General features: G+C 42.8%; 1 protein-coding gene across 2 annotated transcripts in view; it reads right to left on the reverse strand.

Annotated features, from left to right (window-relative positions):
* GNAO1 (G protein subunit alpha o1) overlaps positions 1–25943 on the reverse strand; it is a 190209-nt gene that overhangs the window by 12907 nt on the left and 151359 nt on the right. The window contains exons 6-8 of one of the 2 annotated variants that reach the window (XM_073659089.1): positions 22728–22857; positions 14926–15079; positions 12405–13492 (exon numbers count right to left, since the gene is read on the reverse strand). In XM_073659089.1, the coding sequence (XP_073515190.1) occupies positions 13305–13492; positions 14926–15079; positions 22728–22857 (472 nt within the window). In that variant the 3' untranslated portion in view covers positions 12405–13304. Of the gene's footprint in view, positions 1–5944; positions 6099–12404; positions 13493–14925; positions 15080–22727; positions 22858–25943 lie in introns of those variants that run through there. The other variant, XM_073659088.1, reaches the window with a different exon arrangement.

Genomic DNA, 25943 nt, shown 5'->3' on the forward strand with positions numbered 1-25943 from the left:
TGACTGCTGGTTTCAGAGTCGGGAGGGAATTTTTCCTCAGGTGAAGATTGGCCAAATCATTTGGGGTTTTTGCCCTCCTCTGGATCAACTTTAGCAATTACAGAACTAACAGGTCGAACTTGATGGACGCAAGTCTTTATTCGGCTTTACAAACTATGTTACTATATTTCTAGAAACGTATGGCGGATTAAAAAAAAATAGTAAAAATTCAGGGGGGTGAATAAGAGCCAAAAGAGAACTGCACACTTTTGTATGTGATAACAGGTTCTGTGTAAGGCCAACACCCATCTTGAGAGCAAAAGTAGAGGTGGCCCAGTTTATTTTCAGAAGTCCCATAGAAGTAAATAAAGAACCATGGGCGCCTCTCCATCCACAGCAGCACAAGATGGGACCCTGTTCTATTGGATGCAGGTCCCACCTCTATCATATATTTTTCGCATATTTTGTGAATACCTCATTAATGTCTGACTTGAAAATACCTTTATGCCAATTCATCTAAAATCTACGTCCAAAAATTATCGACATCAAAGAATTAGATTTTTTTTATAATTTAATTATATATTATCTTATAATTAATAATTCTTATTTTTTTTATTGCTGGAGAACATCATTCATTTTACCACGCAACTTAACGGGAAACAAATTCCAAGTGTGGTGAAATTGTGAAAAAAATGCAATTCTACCATTGTTTTGCTCTGGTATTGAAAAAAAAAAATGGCACCATTTTTTGAGACGTGTAATATTCTTTTTCCGTCCATTCAGCTGTGCAGGGGCTTGCTTTTTGTGTGCCGAACCAACATTTTTATTGATACCAATTGGGGCACAGGCATCATATTAATCAGTTTTTCTTATTTATTTAATTTTTTTTACGAGGAATTGCAGTGACTTAAAAAAAAAAAAAATCTGACTTTTAATTATTTTTTCTTTTAGGCCCTTAACGTATATTTTAAATAATTTTATATTTTGATAGTCCAGAATGTTATGAGCACAGCAGTACTAATTATATTTTGTCTTTTCTTTTTTTTATTTCTTTATTTAAAACTGTGAAAAGGTTGATCTAAACTTTATATTTTTAATTTTTAAAACAAACAGCACTGCAGTATATTGTGCCTGTGGCCGAGCTTCAGAGGGGTACCAAAATAGAAAAATGCAAATTCCACCTTTTTTTTTGCTTTCAGTGTGTGGTAAAAATGACGTGGAAACAAAATTAAGCAAAAAATGTGGTCACGATGCCCTGTTAAGGGGGAGGGGGCCTGCTGCTGACACTGTTATAGGGGTAATGTCCCCCAATTCTGATAATATCCCCCATCCTGGTATATATGCCCCCCCCTTCCTATTATACGTGGCCCCCATCCCCATCCTGATATGCATGGCACCCCTCCATCCTGATATGCACGCCACCTCTCCATCCTGATATGCACGGCACCCCTCCATCCTGATATGCACGGCACCCCTCCATCCTGATATGCACGGCACCCCTCCATCCTGATATGCACGGCACCCCGCCATCCTGTTATGCATGGCACCCCTCCATCCTGTTATGCATGGCACCCCTCCATCCTGATATACATGGCACCCCCATCCCCATCCTGGTATGCATGGCACCCCTCATCCCCATCCTGGTATGCATGGCACCCCTCATCCCATCCTGGTATGCATGGCACCCCTCATCCCCATCCTGGTATGCATGGCACCCCTCATCCTTATCCTGGTATGTATGGCCCCCTCCTTATCCTTATACTGGTAATCCCCATCACGCTGCACATAAAAAAAAATAAACACTCGTACTCACCTTTCTTCTTTCTCCTCCAGCGCTGCATCCTGTCTGCCCACACTGTTCTCGCCTTGTGAGCCGCGCATGGCGTCACTGCCATGCGCGGCTCACAAGAAGAGATCAGCTGCCAGAACTCACTGCTCCCCACGCCGGGACTGTGTGCGCGGGGAGCAGTGACTTCATGTTTCTTAATAGCCGGCACACAGCGTAGCTGCAGAGCTGCTCCTGCTGCTGCCGGGCAATCGCGTGTGCCCACTATTAAAGGGCATGAATATTCACCCCCTCTATACGCCCATGGGAGTGGAGAGGGGGTGAATATTCATGCCCTTTAATAGCGGGCACACGGGATTGCCTGGCAGCAGCAGGAGCCACACTGCGGATACACTGTGTGCCGCTATTAAGGAAAATGAATATTCACTGCTCCCCACGCCCATGGGTGTGGGGAGCATTGAATACTCATTTTCTTTAGCAGCGGGGACAGTGTAGGTTGCAGCAGGCAGCCTCCTGTGCCCCGCTCCTCCGCCGCTACTGCTCCCCCCCCACACACACACACACACACAGTGTATGTATATATGTATGTATGTATGTACAGTACAGACCAAAAGTTTGGACACACCTTCTCATTTAAAAAATTTTCTGTATTTTCATAACTATGAAAATTGTACATTCACACTGAAGGCATCAAAACTATGAATTAACACATGTGGAATTATATACTTAACAAAAAAGTGTGAAACAACTGAAAATATGTCTTATATTCTAGGTTCTTCAAAGTAGCCACCTTTTGCTTTGATGACTGCTTTGCACACTCTTGGCATTCTCTTGACGAGCTTCAAGAGGTAGTCACCGGAAATGGTCTTCCTAAAATCTTGAAGGAGTTCCCAGAGATGCTTAGCACTTGTTGGCCCTTTTGCCTTCACTCTGCAGTCCAGCTCACCCCAAACCATCTCGATTGGGTTCAGGTCTGGTGACTGTGGAGGCCAGGTCATCTGGCGTAGCACCCTATCACTCTCCTTCTCGGTTAAATAGCCCTTACACAGCCTGGAGGTGTGTTTGGGGTCATTGTCCTGTTGAAAAATAAATGATGGTCCAACTAAACGCAAACCGGATGGAATAGCATGCCGCTGCAAGATGCTGTGGTAGCCATGCTGGTTCAGTATGCCTTCAATTTTGAATAAATCCCCAACAGTGTCACCAGCAAAGCACCCCCACACCATCACACCTCCTCCTCCATGCTTCACGGTGGGAACCAGGCATGTAGAGTCCATCCGTTCACCTTTTCTGTGTCGCACAAAGACACGGTGGTTAGAACCAAAGATCTCAAATTTGGACTCATCAGACCAAAGCACAGATTTCCACTGGTCTAATGTCCATTCCTTGTGTTCTTTAGCCCAAATAAGTCTCTTCTGCTTGTTGCCTGTCCTTAGCAGTGGTTTCCTAGCAGCTATTTTACCATGAAGGCCTGCTGCACAAAGTCTCCTCTTAACAGTTGTTGAAGAGATGTGTCTGCTGCTAGAACTCTGTGTGGCATTGACCTGGTCTCTAATCTGAGCTGCTGTTAACCTGCGATTTCTGAGGCTGGTGACTCGGATAAGCTTATCCTCAGAAGCAGAGGTGACTCTTGGTCTTCCTTTCCTGGGGCGGTCATCATGTGAGCCAGTTTCTTTGTAGCGCTTGATGGTTTTTGGAACTGCACTTGGGGACACTTTCAAAGTTTGCCCAATTTTTCGGACTGACTGACTTTCATTTCTTAAAGTAATGATGGCCACTCGTTTTTCTTTACTTAGCTGCTTTTTTCTTGCCATAACACAAATTCTAACAGTCTATTCAGTAGGACTATCAGCTGTGTGTCCACCTGACTTCTGCACAACACAACTGATGGTCCCAACCCCATTTATAAGGCAAGAAATCCCACTTATTAAACCTGACAGGGCACACCTGTGAAGTGAAAACCATTTTCGGTGACTACCTCTTGAAGCTCATCAAGAGAATGCCAAGAGTGTGCAAAGCAGTCATCAAAGCAAAAGGTGGCTACTTTGAAGAACCTAGAATATAAGACATATTTTCAGTTGTTTCACACTTTTTTGTCAAGTATATAATTCCACATGTGTTAATTCATAGTTTTGATGCCTTCAGTGTCAATGTACAATTTTCAAAGTCATGAAAATACAGAAAAATCTTTAAATGAGAAGGTGTGTCCAAACTTTTGGTCTGTACTGTGTGTATCTATATCGATTATATATATATATATATATATATATATATATATAGATAGATATAGATATAGATAGATATATACACACACCCCCAACATTCGGACTATAAGACGCACCCCCCATTTTCCTCCAAAATTTTGGAGGAAAAAAGTGCGTATTATAGTCTGAAAAATACGGTTTGTATAGATATTTCACAGGTTTTAAAAATTTTGAACTTTGTTGGGGAAAAACAAAACAATGAATTGCTTTGTGTTACCATTTTCTATGAGCTTGTTTTTGCGTATTGATATTATTATGATATTTTTAGGTAAATACAACATTTTAATCACTTTTTAATGCATTTTGCAGGTCGTTGCAGTGATGAAAAGAACAGCAATTCTTAACTTTCAATTCTCAATCTTTACACCATTTATGTTATGGCCTAAGTACCATATTTTTTCGGACTAGGGGACGCACTTTTTTCCCAAAATATTTGGGAGGAAAATGGGAGGTGCGTATTATAATCCGATGCTTACCGGCAGGTTGCAGCAGCGGCGGAGCGGGATCACAAGAGACATGGTACGTTCCCCAGGAAGCTGGCGGCAGCAGAAGTGGGGCAATGCTGCGGACCCTGGGTGGGAGGAAGGGTTGTCCCAGAGGTGCGATGCTGCGGGCCCGGTGTTGGCGGGGAGGCAGAGCCAAGTGCATTGATTTCCCGGCGGTGGACTTCAGGAAACTGGCCGCTGGGAAAGCAGGAAAGGACCATGCCTCCTGAGCCTCACGCTCCACCGTCGTCGCCCACCAGGTAAGATACCTTAAATATGGACTATAAGACAGACCTCCATCTTATAAAAAACTTTTTTTTCCGATTTTCCTCCCCAAAATTTGGGGTGCGTCTCATGGTCTTATAGTCTGAAAAATAAGGTGATTTTATAATTTCATAGATCAGACTTTTTTGGATGTGGCTATGCCACTTTTTAGTCCCTGTAAGACACTTGAATCTGCAATTGGTTAATTGCTTCTATAAAGTACCACAATATACAGTATGATACTATATAATGAAATCACCAATCTCCTGGAAAGCACGGCCACAGGGAATCGGTAATCAATAAAATAAGAAATCCCTTTATTCTTGAAAATAGAGAAGATTTTTAATAACTAAATTACAAAGATGCGTGGTTTTAGAAAAACTATGTATATTACCTATTTATGATGAGATCGCCCCTTCAATGCAACATTCGCTCTAAAAATTGCTCTCTGCAGATGTATAATTGCACGGCAGCAATGTCTGCAGTAGAAATTATTGGCCAATAGTCTATCAAGTCTGTATAGAAGTTTTACTAAATCTTTAGCACTAGGCCTCGTCACAAATATCTTAGAATACAGATGTGCCCAATAAAAAAGACTAATACAGCACCAGTAAAGTAGATATACATAATAAATTACTTTAATGGAAAAAATCAGCAGTATATAACCAAGAGCAGAGAACCCCTTAAAGCAAATATGTCACAGTTTTTGCCACCTAATCTGACAGCAGCATAATGTAGGGGCAGAGATCTGGATTCCAGTGATGTATCACTTACTGGGCTGCTTGCTGTAGTTTTGATGAAATTACAGTTTTATCAGCAGAAAATTATCACAAGAGGACTAGTAAACCTGCTGCTGTGTAGTCCAACCCCGCCCCCACCACTGATTGTTAGCTTTCTGTTTATAGGCAAAAAGCCACCAATCAGTGGTGTGGGCGGGGTTATACACAACTCAGCGTTCAGAGCACTGCTAGATCTGCAGCAGATAAAACAGATTTTTATCAGAACTACAGCAAGCATACCAGTAAGTGACATATCGCTGGAATCAGCAACTCGGCCACTACATCATCCTACTCTCAGATTACATAGTATAAACCAGGTGAAAGATTTGCTTTAAAAGTATATCTCCCAGTCATAGTCTTCCCAAATAAAAGCAGTGTACTTCTCACCTGTGTATTCTGGGAAGCAGATGGTCAGAGGAGACTTCTTAATCTTCTCGGCAAACAGGTCTTTTTTGTTGAGGAAGAGGATGATTGATGTGTCAATGAAGAACTTGTTGTTACAAATGGAGTCGAAGAGCATTAGAGACTCGTGCATTCGGTTCTGCAGCAAAGAGGGAGGAGAGGCAGGAGGTGAAAGACAGAAAGAAAAGGAGAAAAGGAGTTAGGCTGAGGAGAGAGGAACGGTTACCAGCGTAAAACAAAGAAAAAGGGAAACATTATTAGAGAGTTTGTTTTTTTCAAGTTTATGCCAAGAATTTTGCATTTAGTGTGCGCAGGGTACAAGTGGAGACAACCCAATACACCGAGAGCAATAATTTACAAAAGAATGTAGTGATAGTCATAAAATAGAAACCAAGGAGGAGATACTGTACTTTGTAATGTAATAATAGTCATAAAATTATCAACCAAAGAGGAGAGCTAAGGTTAGTAATGTCTATAGACGTTAAGAGTCGCCGTAGACGCCGCAGCACATTGTTAGGAATTATCGGAATAGGACGTAAACAGGGTCAATAGTGGCTGTTCTCACGATGCCAAAGCACATAAAAGCCGCGGTGGCAGACAACACTGGACAATAGCAGATATGTTATAATCGGCGATTTCGACTCCTCTACACCTAAGTTTTTGATGTGTCTGTAATGAAGACAATGATAGAGATTACGAGAGTATAGGAATATCGCAAAGGTAAAAATACAATCTTTGGTGTCAGGTACCATCAAAATTCATCATTTTCTTGGTACAGAAAATATTAAAGGGAATTTATCACTTGATTTATACTGCGGTATAATACATACACTACCCATCCAATTCATGTCTTACTAGAACAAGAAGCTTATTAATAGCTATTCATTTTCCACTATAAAAGCACATAAAAGTGGAGGAAAGCCGAACAGGTGCCTACAATCAATATGAAACAGTCAATAAGGAAATGACATCCTAAAATAACCCATGTCAATAGGGGTGGAAACAAATAAGATGAGATGTTACTAAAAGAGGTGCATATTGCAGGTAGTCACTCTCACCTGACGCGCGTTTTGCAAAGGTGCTTCATCAGGGGGTGATTCAGAACCCAGTGGCTACCCCCAGACAAAGCACATACACTGTGTGCAGAATTATTAGGCAAGTTGTATTTTAGAGGATTATTTTTATTATTGATCAACAACTATGTTCTCAACCCAAAAGACTCAAATATCCAAGCTTAATATTTTTGGAAGTTGGAGTGTTTGTTTTTTTTAGATTTGGCCATCTTAGGAGGATATCAGTTTGTGCAGGTAACTATTACTGTGCAGAATTATTAGGCAACTTAATAAAAACCAAATATAATCCCATCTCACTTGTTTATTTTCACCAGGTAAACCAATATCAGTGCACAAAATTTAGAAATAAACATTTCTGACATGCAAAAACAAAAAACAAAAAAATTAGTGATCAATATAGCCACCTTGCTTTATGATGACACTCAACAGCCTTCCATCCATAGATACTGTGAGTTGCTTGATCTGGTTTCGATCAACATTGCGTGCAGCAGCCACCACAGCCTCCCAGACACTGTTCCGAGAGGTGTACTGTTTTCCCTCCCTGTAGATCTCACATTTTATGATGGACCACAGGTTCTCTATGGGGTTCAGATCAGGTGAACAAGGGGGCCATGTCATTATTTTTTCTTCTTTTAGACCCTTACTGGCCAGCCACGCTGTGGAGTAGTTGGATGCATGTGATGGAGCATTGTCCTGCATGAAAATCATGTTTTTCTTGCACGATACCGACTTCTTCCTGTACCACTGCTTGAAGAAGTTGTCTTCCAGAAACTGGCAGTAGGTCTGGGAGTTGAGCTTCACTCCATCCTCAACCCAAAAAGGTCCCACAAGTTCATCTTTGATGATACCAGTCCATACCAGTACCCCACCTCCACTTTGCTGGCGTCTGAGTCGGAGTGGAGCTCTCTGCCCTTTATTGATCCAGCCTCTGGCCCATCCATCTGGCCCATCAAGAGTCACGCTCATTTCATCAGTCCATAAAACCTTTGAAAAATCAGTCTTAAGATATTTCTTGACCCATTCTTCACGTTTTATCTTATGTTTCTTGTTCAAAGGTGGTTGTTTTTCAGCCTTCCTTACCTTGGCCATGTCCCTGAGTATTGCACACCTTGTGGTTTTTGATACTCCAGTAACGTTGCAGCTCTGATATATGGTAAAACTGGTGGCGAATGGCATCTTGGCAGCTTCACGCTTGATTTTCCTCAATTCATGGGCAGTTATTTTGCGCCTTTTTTGGCCAACACGCTTCTTGCGACCCTGTTGGCTATTTGCCATGAAACGCTTGATTGTTCGGTGATCACGCTTCAAAAGTTTGGAAATTTCAAGACTGCTGCGTCCCTCTGCAAGACATCTCACAATTTTGGACTTTTCAGAGCCCGTCAAATCTCTCTTCTGACCCATTTTGCCTAATAATTAAGCACACCTTATATAGGTTGTTGATGTCATTAGTCAACACCCCTCCTCATTACAGAGATGCACATCACCAGATTTACTTAATTGGTAGATGGCTCTCAAGCCTATGCAGCTTGGAGGAGGACAACATGTATAAAAAGTATCATGTGATCAAAATATTCATTTGCCTAATAATTCTGCACGGGGTGTATGTGAAAAGCGGTTCAGCTGAAAGTAGCTACATGGGTCTCACCTCTTATTATTACTTGTTTCCACACAGCTTGGCATGGGTTATTCTTTATTGACTGTACACTATTACTGAATCCCACTTAGGCATTGATTGTAGGCATATTTGTTTGGTCCCCTGGCAGCCACCTGTTCTGGTTTCCTCCATGTTTGTGTTTTTAACCTTTTCTATATTCATAGTGCTTTTATAGTGGAACATGAATAATTTGATTTTATTGCCCAGATCTGAGGTCAGCAGCACATCACCCCAGTTAAACAATACGTGCTGTGACAACATAATGCTGTATAGGGACAGAAGAGTCGCATTAATGACCGTTCTGTTCCCATTGGTTTTCGTCGGGGTTAACCTGGTGACAGATTCCCGTTAAATCTGATTTTTGGGGGTCGGGTCTGCAGTGTCATGAACTTATTATTGAGGTTTCTAGACCTTTCTTTCTCTAGATAGAAAGAACATATTAAAGTGAAGAGCTTTAAGTTAAATCTTTAAGGGGAGAAACCTTAAAAGAAGAATCAAATCTCCCTGAGACGGTATGAAATCCTCTCCCTGGAGCTGCCCCTATATAATCGCCCTGTTCTAGTCTAGTAAGGAGATATCACTGTGGGAGCCAAGACATCGCTGATTGATTAACATGCAGCATTCTGCAGCTTAGGACACTGTCAGCGTCTTGACCCGCTGCCCAGCGACGACTCGATATCAATGCAGCAATTGTGGATACGCCCAAACTAACCAAGCGAGAGCAGCTTCTGGGCAACATCAAGACTTCTCTATTAAGTAGATGGGATTTCCATTAATAAAATGCATCCTGCGAATGACGCGGGTCCTGGGCTGTGCTACTGAGAATTTTCTGGATTGCACATTCAGCTCTGGGTGCCATCAATGGCAGCTGCTTAAAAATAACCTGGCACTAGGACAGGGCTTTTTATGCATGCACTAAACATCAAAAATGACAAACGGCCTGATTCGGTGTGGTCATATGAGACTGCAACATGCACTTTATGACTTCTCAAAAACAGTAGTCACAGACTGCGTCACATGATGCAGTTCAGAACGGCCGATTGGCTGAGAGAAGTCACGTGACTCCACAGAATTAGGAATTTCTTTGCCACTATCATTTTTTTTAGAACTTTGAGGGGTTGTATAATGGTATCCCATCAATACCTATTAGGTTCTCTGACTTTCTGTTGGGTTGTCCCATTTCAAATATTAGTAGCCCATAGGCTCGGTCTGCATTGGCAGAGCTGCTGCGCTCAGTGATTGGCTGTAGTGCTGTTGCCATGATGTTGATGGTCTGCAGTAGCGTCAACAAGGTATCACTGGACCAGGAAGGGTAGGTAAAAACTCAGTTTATTTTATACATGTGAGCCAATGGGCTAAAAATATTTTAAAATGGACAACCCCTTTAAGCGCCATGGCCTGTTTTTCAGTTTTACTATTAAAATGTATAGTATTATTACACAGTACAGCGATTGCGGGGATGAAATATATGGGTTGTATTTTTGGGTATTTTACGCTCCACCCCCTCCCCTTTTCCCTTGCCCGGCATTAGGCATAACACAATATACAGTGGGTACGGAAAGTATTCAGACCCCTTTAAATGTTTCACTCTTTGTTTCATTGCAGCCATTTGGTAAATTCTAAAAAGTTCATTTTTTTCTCATTAAAGTACAGTCTGCACCCCATCTTGACTGAAAAAAACACAGAAATGTAGAAATTTTTGCAAATTTATTAAAAAGGAAAAACTGAAATATCACATGGTCATAAGTATTCAGACCTTTTGCTCAGACACTCATATTTAAGTCACATTCTGTCCATTTCCTTGTGATCCTCCTTGAGATGGTTCTACTCCTTCATTGGAGTCCAGCTGTGTTTAATTAAACTGATAGGACTTGATTTGGAAAGGCACACACCTGTCTACATAGGACCTCACAGCTCAGTGCATGTCAGACCAAATGAGAATTATGAGCTCAAAGGAACTGCCCAAGGAGCTCAGAGACAGAATTGTGACAAGGCACAGATCTGGCCAAGGTTACAAAAGAATTTCTGCATTACTCAAGGTTCCTACAAGCACAGTGGCCTCCATAATTCTTAAATGGAAGAAGTTTGGGACCACCAGAAGTCTTCCTAGACCTGGCAATCCAGCCAAACTGAGCAATCATGAGAGAAGAGCCTTGGTGAGAGAGGTAAAGAAGAACCCCAAGATCACTGTGGCTGAGCCCCAGAGATGGAGTAGGGAGATGGGAGAAAGTTCCACAAAGTCAAATATCATTGCAGCCCTCCACCAGTCGGGCCTTTATGGCAGAGTGGCCCGACGGAAGCCTCTGCTCAGTGCAAGACATATGAAAGCCCGCATAGAGTTTGCTCAAACACACATGATGGACTCCCAGACTATGAGAAATAAGAGTCTCTGGTCTGATGAGATGAAGATAGAACTTTTTTGTGATAATTCTAAGCGGTATGTGTGGAGAAAACCAGGCACTGCTCATCACCTGCCCAATACAATCCCAACAGTGAAACATGGTGGTGCCAGCATCATGCTATGGGGGTGTTTTTCAGCTGCAGGGACAGGACGATTGGTTGCAATTGAAGGAAACATGAATGTGGCCAAGAACAGAGATATCCTGGGTGAAAACCTCTTCCAGAATGCTCTGGACCTCAGACTTGGCCGAAGGTTCACCTTCCAACAAGACAATGACCCTAAGCACACAGCTAAAATAACAAAGGAGTGGCTTCAGAACAACTCTGTGACCATTCTTGACTGGCCCAGCCAGAGCCCTGACCTAAACCCAATTGAGCATCTCTGGAGAGACCTGAAAACGGCTGTCCACCAACGTTCACCATCCAACCTGACGGAACTGGAGAGGATCTGCAAGGAAGAATGGCAGAGGATCCCCAAATCCAGGTGTGAAAAACTTGTTGCATCATTCCCAAGAAGACTCATGGCTGTACTAGCTCAAAAGGGGGCTTCTACTCAATACTGAGCAAAGGGTCTGAATACTTATGACCATGTGATATTTCAGTTTTTCTTCTTTAATAAATTTGCAAAAATTTCTACATTTCTGTTTTTTTTCAATCAAGATGGGGTGCAAAGTGTACTTTAATGAGAAAAAAAATGAACTTTAGAATTTACTAAATGGCTGCAATGAAACAAAGAGTGAAAACTTTAAAGGGGTCTGAATACTTTCCATACCCACTGTATCTACTGTATTTTGTGTGCTCCTTTATTAAAGGGGTTGCTCCCTTCAGAAAAAGATGGTGGTAGTTATAACGAAACTATTACTTACCCTCCCCAGATCCAGTGTCGGCTCTCCACCGCTGCACAATCTCTGTGGTTGCTCTGCAGTGTTGACTTTACGTCAACAGAGCTGCGCCTAATCAGTGAGCTCAGTGATTGGCTGCAGTGCTGTTAACATGACGTTAGCGCTGCAGGCCAAAAACAAAGGGCAGTGGTGGAGAGCTGGTGCTGATTCTGAGGAGGGTAAATAGTTATAGCTCATTATTTTTCTGAAAGGGCACAATTAAGGGTTGTAGTTAATTAGGTGTTACAGAATAGTATCCTGCGTAGCCCCGAGGCTCATCTATCAGTACACAATATTTTACAAAGAAATAAAACATTACAGATTACACCCCCCAGTCCCTATAAAAACTAACAGTACAATCGGCAGAACATCCATCCATCACCAGAAACACCGGAGGGCGCCGCGACTATTACACACAGATCACTCTCTTCAAAGTGTAGTGTTTTAAAACTTTATTAACATACACAATGGCGGGAATTTCACAAGGGTCCTGAAATTCCGCACATTAAAATAAAATAAAAAAAAATTATAATAAAGTCATAATTGGCAGCAGTTTTAGAGGGGAGAGACGAGATCATCCATCCTAATCCTCTCGTAAATTTAGAAAAAGGGACGGAGATTTGTGCAAGCGCAGGTATCGATACGAACCACTAAAATTTATTAGATCACAACTCGCTGGAGCAAGAACCTAGGAATCGACAGAGCAGAACCCAATGGAGAATTTGGCACGTAATTTAAAAAAGGAAAAGGGATGGTTTATGGGACCGTGTGGCACAAATATTGAGGCCATATTTAACCCTCCCAAATATATAAATAGATGAATACAACTGTACAATTAAATACGAGGCCCATTTACGTGAAGACGTTCACAAGTAGCCATATTGTTATGATTATCAATCGTTCATTCTGCGCACTACAGGCAAAGCCATAAAGGTTTTTGTTTTGTTTTTTTAACACGTTATTGCCACATTGCATTTTTATGCTTTCGAAAACCGCTCAGTTTTGCAAAAACGCAACGTTTGAATGACAGTTATTTAAGGAGATCTTCATGACCGATTATCTCGGATTGAGATCTGGGCAGTAGTCGTTGCTTCTTGTGAACAGGCCTCTAGATAAAGTGGTTCTTGCATGGAGAGTATCTAAGTACAAGGCACAACGTCAACTCTGAATGACCAAGTGAATGGACGTGGCTGCAGCGACATGTCTGCGCAACAAGCCAACAAACACTGTGGGCATCTAAAGCATGTACGGATATGGCACCAAGGAGTCCAGAAAGGAAAAAAAGAAACCTCTCCATACATGAGCCCACCGGGCAATCATTTCATAGAAACCGCAGATCAGTACAAGCCACAACCACGCAAGTTATTGGCAATGATGACATCTGTTACGGCGTCAAACACAAACTGGATATTGTTGGTGTCGGTAGCGCAGGTGATGTGCGTATAAATCTCCTTGTTCGGAGACTTGTTCCGGCTCTCGTATTGATGCTGAATGTGGGCTACACCCTCAGTGAATGAATTAGGACCTGCAAGAGAGGAGAGAGCAGCAGGTTTCTTCATCAATAGGTTCCATCACACATAATCACGGAGCATATATAGATAGAATACACCATGCACAGCTAAGCGATGTGATCGGAGGAAGCTACAAATGTGCAAATAAATCATCTGTCCTAGGGGAAAGAGCTCATCTTTTACGTTGGCTCATTTATGAAAATCTCTAACTAACCAGCTAGAACTGCCATATTACTATGCATGAACACCTAGCACTTCCAGGATCTGGTCAAAATGGTCATTTCCGATGGGGTTGGAAAGTTTCTTCTATAGGGTGTTCTAAGGTGTTAAAATATTAAAGAGTAATTATTTTTTTTTAATATTTTTTTTTCCAGCATGGAAAGTTATGAAACTTTGCAAGTCACTTTATTAGAATTCTCTTCACTCCAGTAAAAAAAAAATTGCATACATGTCAAGTGGCTTCCAAACTCTGGCTCTATTTGCTGCCTTCAGCTGTACAGATATCAGATCATCCTCATATGGAGTACAGATGATGGCAGTGATGGGTCATCTCCTGTCTGCTGACCCATCACTGCTATCATCTGTACTCCTAATGTGTATGTTCTGATAAAAATGCAGCTGAAAGCAGCGTGAAACTGGGGTTTCGAAGCCAATTCTATGCATTTTTACAGGAATTAAGGCAGATCCCCTAATCAACCTTCCATCCTTGACATTTTTTTTTTTTTACAAAAAATACTTTGGTTACTCTATGTTTCTTGTTCTATGCAGCGGTCATCTAGTGGGAATCTACTCATAACCCCAGACCAGTATCATTAGCACCAGCTCAATCCCAGTGTGCTTGGTTAACCCCTACTGATTTAGATAATGTATATGGGGGCCACATAGTGATACACAAGGGCCCACTTACAGCTGGAGCTGACCCTATGATCAAGCAGGGGTGCCTGCAGCCTTGCAGGATGGCATATAGCTTACACCTGTGGATAAATCTGGCTTTTTAAGTTTCATGCAGTACTGTGGATCACATTTCTGTCTTGGCATGAGGTGCTTTTTGGTCTACCCTCAATGCTCTTTGCATGCGAGGTGCAATAGAGACAATCTTCAGAGAACTGGCCAAACCTGCATGCTATATACATAGACTGCACTCTGTGCATTTTGAAGTTTTGCACATTTGAAGACACAAGACTTATTGGCAATCACTTTTGTTGATTAGAAGATTGCAGCCAAGTAATTCTGCACCAAGCCTTCATGGGGGTGTAGGTTAAGGTTACAACGTGGCTGCCTTCGCTGTGCCCTAGAGGCAGGTGCACATTAAGGAAATACGTGACCTAGATTTAGATTTTCCATTTCAAGCTAATTCTTGTTAATTTTGTGGGCAGTAAAGGCTGCGATACATCAGCCGCGATGATTAACGTGATGCATGCTGACATTTCGGTGGGCGCGTGTGTACCTGTGTATTCCGGAAAGCAGATAGAAAGTGGAGATTTTCGGATTTTGTCCTGGAAGATATCTTTCTTATTCAGGAACAGGATGATGGAAGTGTCAGTGAACCACTTGTTGTTACAGATGGAGTCAAATAGTTTGAGGGATTCATGCATTCTGTTCTGTAACACAAACGAGAGGCGCGCGTCACACAGGCTCGAACAGGTCCGCTCCGACATCTGACCGCTACGGCTACACAGTATGAGGTGTCTGCTCCTCTGCAAGGACTCATGTCTGAAGCACATGCAACGTAGTGTCACCAGCGTGCCTACCGGGCAACGGGTGGTCTATCCCCTTCTATGCTAATGGTCTTCCTCCGCCGTATCTTTTTGCATACTCATGCTTCTAGGACCTAGTCATGCTTACTCTGCACTATGGGTGGTGTCCGGTGCTTTTGCGACCTTGTGCTCATGCTGTCCGGTGTATACAAACACTCAAGCACTCTTGTGAACTCTTCCACGCTCTTGCAATCCATTCCCATTCGGCCATAATATCATCCCATATTCAGCACACTGTACAATGTCCACTCCATCATAGACATGCCCACCTCGTGTTACGTCCTCACCCTTCTTCCTCTAACACTTGTTTGACTTTTTCTTCTCTTCGTCCAACACTCACTCGGCCTCCCACTTTAAGCTACTAGGTCAACTCTATGATCCCCTCCCCTTCGAGTCTCCTCTTCTTCCCATTACTCTGCATCTATTCACACTGGCTCTTCAAAAGTCATCATCCAGAAACTTGCCACCTTGTAGGTATCTACATTTCCATATTTCAGTATTTGGCATGTAATATCCACAATACCAGAGAAGGTTTCTATTGAGAAGCAGAAGGAGTAGCGTAGAGGACAACACGTAATGTTATGTGTCCTTCCAGATCACTGCATGCATCATGCAAAGTTGTGGTAAGGGATAGAAAGGCCAGGTAGATCCTAATGGTGCAAGAGGACTACGATCGATTTCACACATCCATGACAAAAGAGACGTGCTCTCGTCAGAAGGCCCGGCCTGACCGCTGGGTCTTGACGTAAGCCTTCTGCTTCATAGGCATGTAAGAAACAGTTAGCTAAGGTCGGTCTTCTGATCTGAGCAAGGTCGGTGTCAAACTGGTTTAATTTAGGACAATTTTATGTTCTGGCATTAATGGAGAATTAGACAGGTGTCAAGTGACCTGGGAAAAGCCTTGTCTTTAGGGCATGTTCACATTTGGCAGATAGACTGAGGATTTCTGCAGTAGTGTCACTGTAGAGAAGATTTTATCAAATGTTACATGCTGCAGATAAAATCCAGAAAAAGTGACATGAGGTGCATATTTATAGTCTGCAGCATGTCAATTTACACCACCTTTTCCAATGCAGAGGGTCAAATCATTTAGACTTTTTTGCTCCAAATTTGAACAAAAAAATTCAGCAACAATCTATGTTGCTTTTTTCCCTCTGAAAATACATCCCATGTGGACGTAGTATTCCCACAATGGACTGGAAGGTTCGCATGGTTTTGGGTTGAGCTTGGACATATGGTTGAAGCTCATACAATACCAGAGATGGAAGCAGAATTAAGACTATGAAGCCATCGGCTCCAAACACAAGACAAGACCCTTCTTCAGGACAGGACACCAACACCTGCGGCTAATGCACAGCTATGTAGACATGAAGCTTCGTACCTGCTGGATTTGAAGGCTCTCTCAGTGTCTGCAGGATAAGTAGCGGTGTTAGAAAGGGCTGGACGGCAGAAGAAGAAAAGTGCTGAAGACGCAGAGGTGTTTGGAGAAAGAGTACCGTGCAGGTGGTGCGAGTTACTCCCCAGCAGGACCATGAGAACAGAAAGCAAGTGAATAGAGGCACAAAGCAACCAAAAAGTCACAGAGTCAACACCTGGCGGAAGAGGCCACACCGGGAACAGAGACGGCGTGCGGTTAGTGACGAAAGGATCGGTTTACTTCTCAGCCACAGTATTTGTCACAGGGGAAGTAAGGTCAACATTACCCAAGAGAAACAGGATTAGAGGAGGGCAAAAGGAACCGGATGAAAAAAAAAAAAAGGTTGTTTTTTGTACATTTTATAAAACAGTTTGTTATAGATTATTCAAAACACAACACAAGTAAGAGTGAGGGGTTAATACAAAATATAGCAGATCACCAATACGAGGTGCTAAACCATAATCCGGTATAGCACATACACAACATGCTCGGTTTTGTTTGATGCCTTGGTTGGTTTGTAGGTATTCACCGTCAAGTGAAGGACTAGGATTTTGGAAGTCGACCGTCCATTCTTCATCAGCTTACTGGATGACCACCATGTAGACCCATGACTGGACATACAGACCATACACTTGGCACGAACAATGCACAACCAGGGCAAAGTGCATGAAGATTAAAGAGGTTGTCCACTGCTTCGTATTATTTTAAAAGTTAGCTTCTAGTGGTCTTGAAGTGGACGATCACTGTAAGGTGTATATTAATTTTCATTTTCATACCACTTGATACCATAAATTAAGAAAAAGTATTAGAGCAGCACATGCGTGGTTGACCAGGATATAAACGTATTAACCAATATCATATTTAAACCATTACCATTAGTAACGAGGACCAGTCACCTCTTCAGACAGGTCTGTTGCAAATATTTGTACTCTTAAATAATTCATTAGGATAGGTAAATCCAGCTTCCAAGAACAACCATTTAAAAATCCAAATTTAGTTTATAAGAAAAATTATTTTAAAAAGTCGCAACTACATTACAATTGTAAAAGCAGACGAGTTTCAGACGCAACCGTCTCTAGTCCCAAATAATTAATGAAGCATCTTTTCTTAGAACTCCAAGTTGTGCCATTCCTCTGTTACTCCACCTAAAAATGTATGACTACATTGACAACTGGGTTTTGCTGGTTGGGGCGTGTCCCCCACACGCCCTCTAGTTGGGGCGTGTCCCCCACACGCTCTCTAGTTGGGGCGTGTCCCCCACACGCTCTCTAGTTGGGGCGTGTCCCCCACACGCTCTCTAGTTGGGGCGTGTCCCCCACACGCTCTCTAGTTGGGGCGTGTCCCCCACACGCTCTCTAGTTGGGGCGTGTCCCCCTTATAATCTCTAGTTGGGGCGTGTCTCCCATAAGATCTCCATACTGTCCAATCAGTGCTGACTGTGTGTAATAGCCAGAACTACAACGAACGTGTCTCACTCTGCTCTACCCGACACGTCCATGAACTACATTGATTGCCCACTGTGATACTTAGTTTTCCCAAGTTAGAGCTGATTCCTGGGTGCCCCTGCATCATGACACTATGATCGAATTATTTCCAGGAGACCTTTCTAACAAAAATGGTATAGTTCAAAGAAGACAACTCCTTTAAAAATAAGGGTAGGTTCACACTTCGAGACGGTGTCTCGGCTGACTAGTCCGATGCGCTCCACTGTGGTGTCTCCCCGCCCTTCTTCCGTGATCTTTCCCCATGTACACACATTGGGAGAGACCGGTCAGATAACTGGGGAAAGGAGAAGCCGCCAAATGCCTTAGGATAAAAGACAAATCAGAATCTCAAATTGCAGACAGTGTGTTTCGGGGTGTTGGCCCTCACCAGTGCAAAGTGTGAGATCTCAGTTGGGTGGATGAGAGGCCTCTAACTGAGATCTAAAGGGTTATGTTTTCCTTTATGGAGAGTGGCAAGCCAAGCCTGGCATGTCCGAGTGGAGAGACTTATAAACCATGCTTGCTCATCTGGGAAATTAAATATGCAAATTGTCTCTTCAGAGAGGAAGAGGACTAGAACTCTAGAACCACCTATAGGAAGCAGCAATCCTAAAAGTCAATATCGACTCTTTAACAAGCCTTGCAATATGACTTAGGATAAAAGCCAAATAAGAATCTCAATTTGAAGACATGGTGTTTCGGGGTGTTTCCTCTCATCAGTGCAAAGTATGAGAACTGATTTGGCTACGTGAGAGGCTTATAAATCTCCTCACTCTGACATACCAGGCTTGGCTTGTCACCCTAGGTGTACTCAGAAACGTTGCAGCACTTCATAGCAAACCATACCTGACTGTAATCACACAGCCAGCATCTGATCTTTGCTGCCTGCGCTGTAGCATGAATCTGAAGACAGGTTTCATTTAAAGTGTTCTCCCACTGACTACATTGCTTACTTATGCCATCGCTCCTACAGAATTGGATTATAGCAGACCACCGGGCGGTCAAGGGATATGGAGGAACAGGGGACACATTATCCCGTCTTTACCGCATATCTTATGTGAGTTCTGCTGCAGATTTTACGCCCTCTACATTGAAAGTGGTGAAATCAATAGTGAAAATCCAAACAGGTTGAAAAATCTGCGCCAGAAGTCTATCCGCTGCATTTAGCCTATTGGGGGCATCGTTAGGGATGGTCTGAAGCAGAAGACCCCATTAATTTGTAATGCTTTTACAGATCAAGTAAAATCCCAACCTCCGGATCCACATTTTATGTCCCCTACCTCCCGTTCCAAGAGCCACTTCTATACACATTTGGCCTTTTAAACGATTGGTGCAGTATATAATCACAGTGTAATGATCCCATATCTCTGCAGAATTTACGTTTGTGCGCGCTGCTTGCCTTTATATTGGAGGAACATTAGGGTGCTATAGACAGGTGCTGTATCGTACCTCTGTAGTGATGCCTGGATTTTACCCGCGCATGATCAATAAATGATGAGAAAACGCTCCGTAATTTGACAGATTTGCGTTTGATCCTTTCTAGCTCGATTACAACCTGCTTTGTTTGACATCAATCCTCCGCAAGTAAAGAAGTACAGCGTGTGCAGACCTGGGAAAGTGCTGCAAGCAAATTAATGTGCCGCATTTGCATTTTCAACTAATGAGGTGTCTCACACTGAAATTTACAGGGCGTGAGACAATGCGTAGCAATGTGATCCTGGGCGAGGACAGACCCTGCACTAAAAATGGGGGAAAAACGGGCGACCGGCATCAATCAGATCCAGAATTGGAGTGTGGCCACGGACTCGCAAATTCCCCTGTTACTCCGTCACACATCACAAGCGCCTCCGCAGAATACCCCCAGATCAGTATGCAGGGCCCGTCCACAGTTTAATTCAAGGGATTTGCATAGCCTTTCGAGGGAATACAAAAACCTTTTCTTTCTAGGTAACCGGCCCTTTTCCAAGGTAATTTGGCACAAAAATGACGGCTATAATGTGGCCTCTGTTCTTTTAGATTTCCATCAGTGATTTGGATCTGATTTTCATTGTGGTGTCAGTTTTTACCATTCGTGTTTCATCATATGTTCCTCGTATACAAAAAGGCACTTTAAAAACTTCAGATGAGTGTGTCCAAGTTTTTCATAGTTTTGGACTTGACGAGGGAGCGGAGTGGAGTGCGAGGCGCCTGATTTTTTAAGTGGCGCCAAGTGGTATGAGCCTTCATGCACCTTGCCACAAATCTTACTCCAGTCTGGGACGGCGTCAGGAACACCATCGCTCGTTCTGAATTTGATGATGCCCCCGTCCCGCCCAAGCCCGTCTACTTTGAGTTGAGCGAAAAGGGCATGAAAACTCCAAAAGTTGCAAAGTTTTGGGTACAATTTTTGCAACTTGTCAAAGCGATTAACTCCAGAATTCGAGCATAAAAGCTTTGATGAATCGAGGCCTTAGACTTGTATGCACAACCCCAATTCCAAAAAAGTTGGGAAGCTTCATATATTGTAGAGGATACAAGAATGCAATAAATAGGAAATCTCTCAGACATATTTTTTACACAACAGAACATTGAACAAAGATCAAAAGTTGAAAGTCAATTTTTTTCAAATGAAATGGAAAAATGTCTCATATAGAAATAGATGAGACCAACACATCTCAATAAAGGGTTAACAAAAGGCTGGAAAGGTAAGTGGTAGGAATAAAAAAAAACAGCTGGAGGGTCAGTATTCAACCAAGTCACATGAATGTATAAAAAGAGCATGTTAGAGAGGCAGAGTCTCCCAGAAGCAAAGATGGTCGGAGGTCATTAATCTGTGAACAACAACTGGGTCTAAAAATTAGGGAAAAATTTCAGAAAAATGTTCCTCAGAGTAAAAAAAATTGCAAAGACTTTGAATATCCTACCATCTACAGCACAAAATGTCATCAAGAGATTCTGGAGACATCCACGTGCACAAGGGACAATGAACCGGCCGCCCATAGTCCAGACCTTTCACCAATAGAGAACATTTGGCGCACCATGAAACGAAAATTCGACAAAGACCCCGGACTGTGGAGAAGTGAGCATCCAACGTCAGACAAGAACGGGGCAACGTTCCTCTGCCAAACTCCAGCAATTGTCTCCTCACTTCCCAGACGTTTAGACTGTTTTAAGAAGAAGAGGGGACGCTACACCATGGTGGACGGCCCGGGAGCAACCGTTTGAGATGTGTCGCCGCCATCAATTTCTAAATGAGTTAGTCTTTTCAAATGAATTGGAGAAATGTCCAACATTCACCATCTGATCTGTAATCCATGTTCTGTTGTGAAAGATTTCCAGATCATTATATTCTTGTTTACTTTACATTTTAAGCTTTTTTTGGAATTGGGGTTGTAGGATTTTTATCAAGAATAAAGGGATCAAGAATAAAACACATATACATAACGTCCTGCTGTTGTCTTGATCTGGTATCTACTGGTGTGCCAAGGCTATAAAAAAAAAAAGGCAAAAAGCTCGCGACAACTGCAGGAAATCCATGAAAATTGCATCCTGTAGACACTGTATTATAAATCCAATTTATATTGAATTATTAAGTGACTGCTAAAGAGGTATTACCGGCAGAGCGAGTGTTTCTACAGCGATCACCTGTTCCCAGCACCTACTACCTATAGGTATCCTGAATAAGCATCAATGGAAACAATGCACCTCTGCTGAAAACATCAGTATTTTTGGCTCAGATTTCGGTGCTTTTTTTTTGCTAATAAACTCACCAGTACATTTGGAAAAAAAAATAAACTTAATGAAAATGGATTTTTTATTTTTTTTCACCAAAATTTAATAAATTAGTGTTAGTGCTAACACATTAGTGGTTATGTGGTCACTTTGCAGCCAACGTGCGACATGCCCACCATACAGGTAGTTTTAAAGACTCCAGGTGCATGAAAAGGAGACGCAATATTAAATATAGACGGCAAAGATTATTTCATTTTTCCTGATTTTATAGAAGCTGCACAAAAGCAAAATTTATTAGATGGACAAATGTGACCAAAAGTCATAAGGTCAAATCATTGGCACATGCAGGATCCAGACCATTGTCTCAGGCTTCTGAGTAGTATTTAAAGGGGCTGTTCCTGTTAGATTCCTAGGACCGCTGAGCTCACTGATTGGCTCTCGCGCTGACTGTGTCACTGCGAGACAGATTCCTAGGGCTGCTGAGCTCACTGATTGGCTCTCACGCTGACGGTGTCACTGCCAGACAGATTCCTAGGGCTGCTGAGCTCACTGATTGGCTCTCGCGCTGACGGTGTCACTGCCAGACAGATTCCTAGGGCTGCTGAGCTCACTGATTGGCTCTCACGCTGACGGTGTCACTGCCAGACAGATTCCTAGGGCTGCTGAGCTCACTGATTGGCTCTCACGCTGACGGTGTCACTGCCAGACACCCCGGGAAGGTAAGTACAGTGCGGTTTGTTTGTTATTTTGTATCAAACTGCAACCAGGGGAGAAATTTCATTGAAAGGGAACAACCCCTTTAAAGTCAATTCTTCAGCTGGTAACATATAAAAGTTTTTCATGAAAATATATATTCTTGTGTATAACGTCTAACACTTACCGTGGTCTCGTCTTCATGAAGGACCTGATCATACCCGCTGAGGGCCACACAAAAGATGATCGCTGTCACGTCTTCAAAACAGTGAATCCACTTCTTCCGTTCTGATCGCTGTCCCCCGACATCAAACAGCCTAAAGGGGAGATCAACAGGACACCAGTAAGTTAAAAAAAAAAAAAAAAATGACTTGAATCTTCCAGTAAAACGGTCTGTACACACTTTTTGATCCATCCGTCTGTCACACTGTTTATATAAGCAATCCGGCACAGATATAAAGGTTAGATCATGCGCTTTAAATCAAAGAACAGTACATAACACATAAGCAAAGCGGTAAATGATCTGCAAGAAATTGACTGATCTCGTTTCACTAGATAATGGCCAAAAAAAAAAAAAACTTTACAAAAACTCATTAAAAGAAAAATTAAAATAAAAAATATAACTTTTGGCCACAAGAGGGCGGCAGCGCCCATGGCCAGTGACGGTCAAGAGCAATCACACATCATACTTTGTTCCATCACTCACTACGATGGGTTAATCTCGCCTGCCTTTTTCTACATTGTGCGGAAGTGAAGATTATTTAGAAGACGTTTAAAAAGAACATTAGAATCAGTTAATGTCCCGGGCGAAGAAGATTACATCCAACTAATGACACTCGTACTTTGTCTGATGGCAGAAAGCCTGTTTGAAAAGCGCAGTCTCCAGTCCGCAAATGCTGCAATTATTAAAACAATGTTTTTTGCGGTGTGATCTGAGAACGGAATAATGTAGGGGCAGAGACTCTGATTCCAGTGATGTGTCGCTTACTGGGCTGTACGTTTTTGTTTCGATAAGATCAATGTTTTATCAGCAGGAGATTATCACTGCAGGACTAGGTGTCTCATGCCTCCTGGTCCAGCCACGCCCCCACCACTGATTGGCTGCTTTATGCACAGAGAACACAAAGTAGTTAGTGGTGTGGGCGGGGTTATAAAGGGCTCAGCATTCCGAGCAATCTTTCTCTTACATACACCGGGTTCCAAATGATTATGCAAATTAGATTTAGGTGTCATAAAGATGCCTTTTTTTTTAGTTTTTCCCATAACCTTATGGATGGTATAGTCTCAGGGTCTTTGGATCACTGAAATCAATCTCAAACACCTGTGATAATTTGTTTGCCAGGTGAGGGCCACTTAAAGTAAAACTACTTAAGAAGGATGATCCACATTGCTAAGCAGCCACAGGTTTCATGCAACATGGGAAAGAGAAAGGATCTCTCTGCTCCCGAAAAGCGTCAAATAGTGCTATGCCTTGAATAAAATATGAAAAAGTTAGATATTTCACGAAAACTTAAGTGTGATCATCGTACTGCGAAGAGATCTGTGGCTGATACAGAGCACAGATGGGTTCATGCAGATAAAGGCATAATGAGAAAGGCTCCTGCAGATAAAGGCATAATGAAGGTTTCTGCCAGACAAATTCATCGGATTAAAGAAAGCAGCTGCCAAAATGCCATTACAAAGCAGCAAACAGGTACTGGAAGCTGGAATCCCACAAACCTCAAGGTGTAGGATCCTCCAGAGGCTGCAGTTGCCCTACACCTACTTTTCGGCCACCCCCTAAACAATGCTCACAAGCAGAAACAGTTGCTGTGGGCCCAGGCGCACATGTAGACTAATTTTAAAACAGTCTTCTTTACTAACGAGTGCTGTGTAACCCTTGATGGTCCACATGGATGGGGTAGTGGATGGTTGGCGGATGGCCACCATGTCCCGACAAGGCTGCAACACCAGCAAGGAGGTGGCAGAGACATGTTTTGTGCCGGAATCATGGGGAGAGGAGCTAGCCGATGTGAAAATGACCTCAGCAAAGTATATAGAGTTTCTGATTGACCACTCTCTTCCATGGCACAAATAGAAGAACAGCGTCATCCATAGCAAAATCATCTTCATGCAGCAAAGAAATCCTGGAGTCATTTGGCTGCTATGGTCATAAAAGTAGAGAAACCCATGGTGTGGCCACCATCTACCCCTGACCTCAGCCTTATTGAGAACCTCTGGAGTATCCTCAAGCAAAAGATCTATGAGAGTGGGATTTCGTTCACATCAAAATAGAAGTTCTGGAAGGAAATTTGCTGCATTTTGAGTTTTTTTTTTTGTTTTGAAAAAAATACTATTATCATTGGGAGGTTTGTCCAATAAAATTGATTTTTAGAGTTGTTGATTTGAACATTGTACTGACTCATTTGCATTGATCATTTAGGAAAATCAGAGAAAAATAGCATTTGCATAATAATTTGGAACTTGAGTATAAAGCCTATATTTTCACTCCCCATGTGAATAAGGCCCAAATTTATTTTCGCCTGGCCGAAAGTGTCCTTCTGGAACTGCATGAGCCTCAAAAGGCGAAGAGATATGTTAGTTATTCTACAAGTGTGGCAACTTCCCTTGGCCCATAGTACGTGCGTCTCCCAGCAGCGCGGCCATCTTACTGTGCTGCTGCTACCCGTATAAAGGAAATGTATTGACTTCTATGGGAGAGGCATGCTCTCTACCCTGTGCAGCGGACACCGTGCAGAGAGGGGGATAAGGAAAGCTGTGACCTGTGCAGGGGATACCATGCAGAGAAGGGATGAAGTAAGCTGTGACTTGTGCAGGGGACACCGTGCAGAGAGGGGGATAAGGTAAGCTGTGACCTCTGCAAGGGACACTGTGCAGAGAGGGGGGTGAAGTAAACTGTGACCTGTGCAGGGGACACCGTGCAGAGAGGGGGATGAAGTAAGCTGTGACTCGAGCAGGGGATACCATGCAGAGAGGAGGATGAAGTAAGCTGTGACCTGTGCAGGGGACACCGTGCAGAGAGGAGAATGAAGTAAGATGTGACCTGTGCAGGGGATACCATGCAGAGAAGGTAATGAAGATGTGACCTGTGTAAGGGACACCTGTCACGGGTGTGTCAGAAGTGACAGACAGTCGTCCTGCAGTTGGTTGCAGGAGATCTCTTCGTTTGAAGCTGTCTGTCTAAGACCCAGCGGCTATCTTCCTCTGGCTAATTAACACCCTGGCCTGGGTGTATAAATACCTGCTGTGTGCCAGAGGGAGGTGCCGGCGATATTCACATTATCCCTTGTGAAGGCTTGAGCAAGAGCAGTACTTCTACCTCTCCGGTGCTAGAAGACGTGTGCACATTTGTCTAGAGTCATCTAAAGCTAAGCTATTTCCCCGTTTATCCCCCCTTGTTATC

This window comes from Phyllobates terribilis, unplaced genomic scaffold, assembly GCF_046119375.1.
Source record: "Phyllobates terribilis strain yellow unplaced genomic scaffold, ASM4611937v1 Scaffold_13__5_contigs__length_258822181, whole genome shotgun sequence".
NCBI classification, from domain to species: Eukaryota; Metazoa; Chordata; class Amphibia; order Anura; family Dendrobatidae; genus Phyllobates; species Phyllobates terribilis.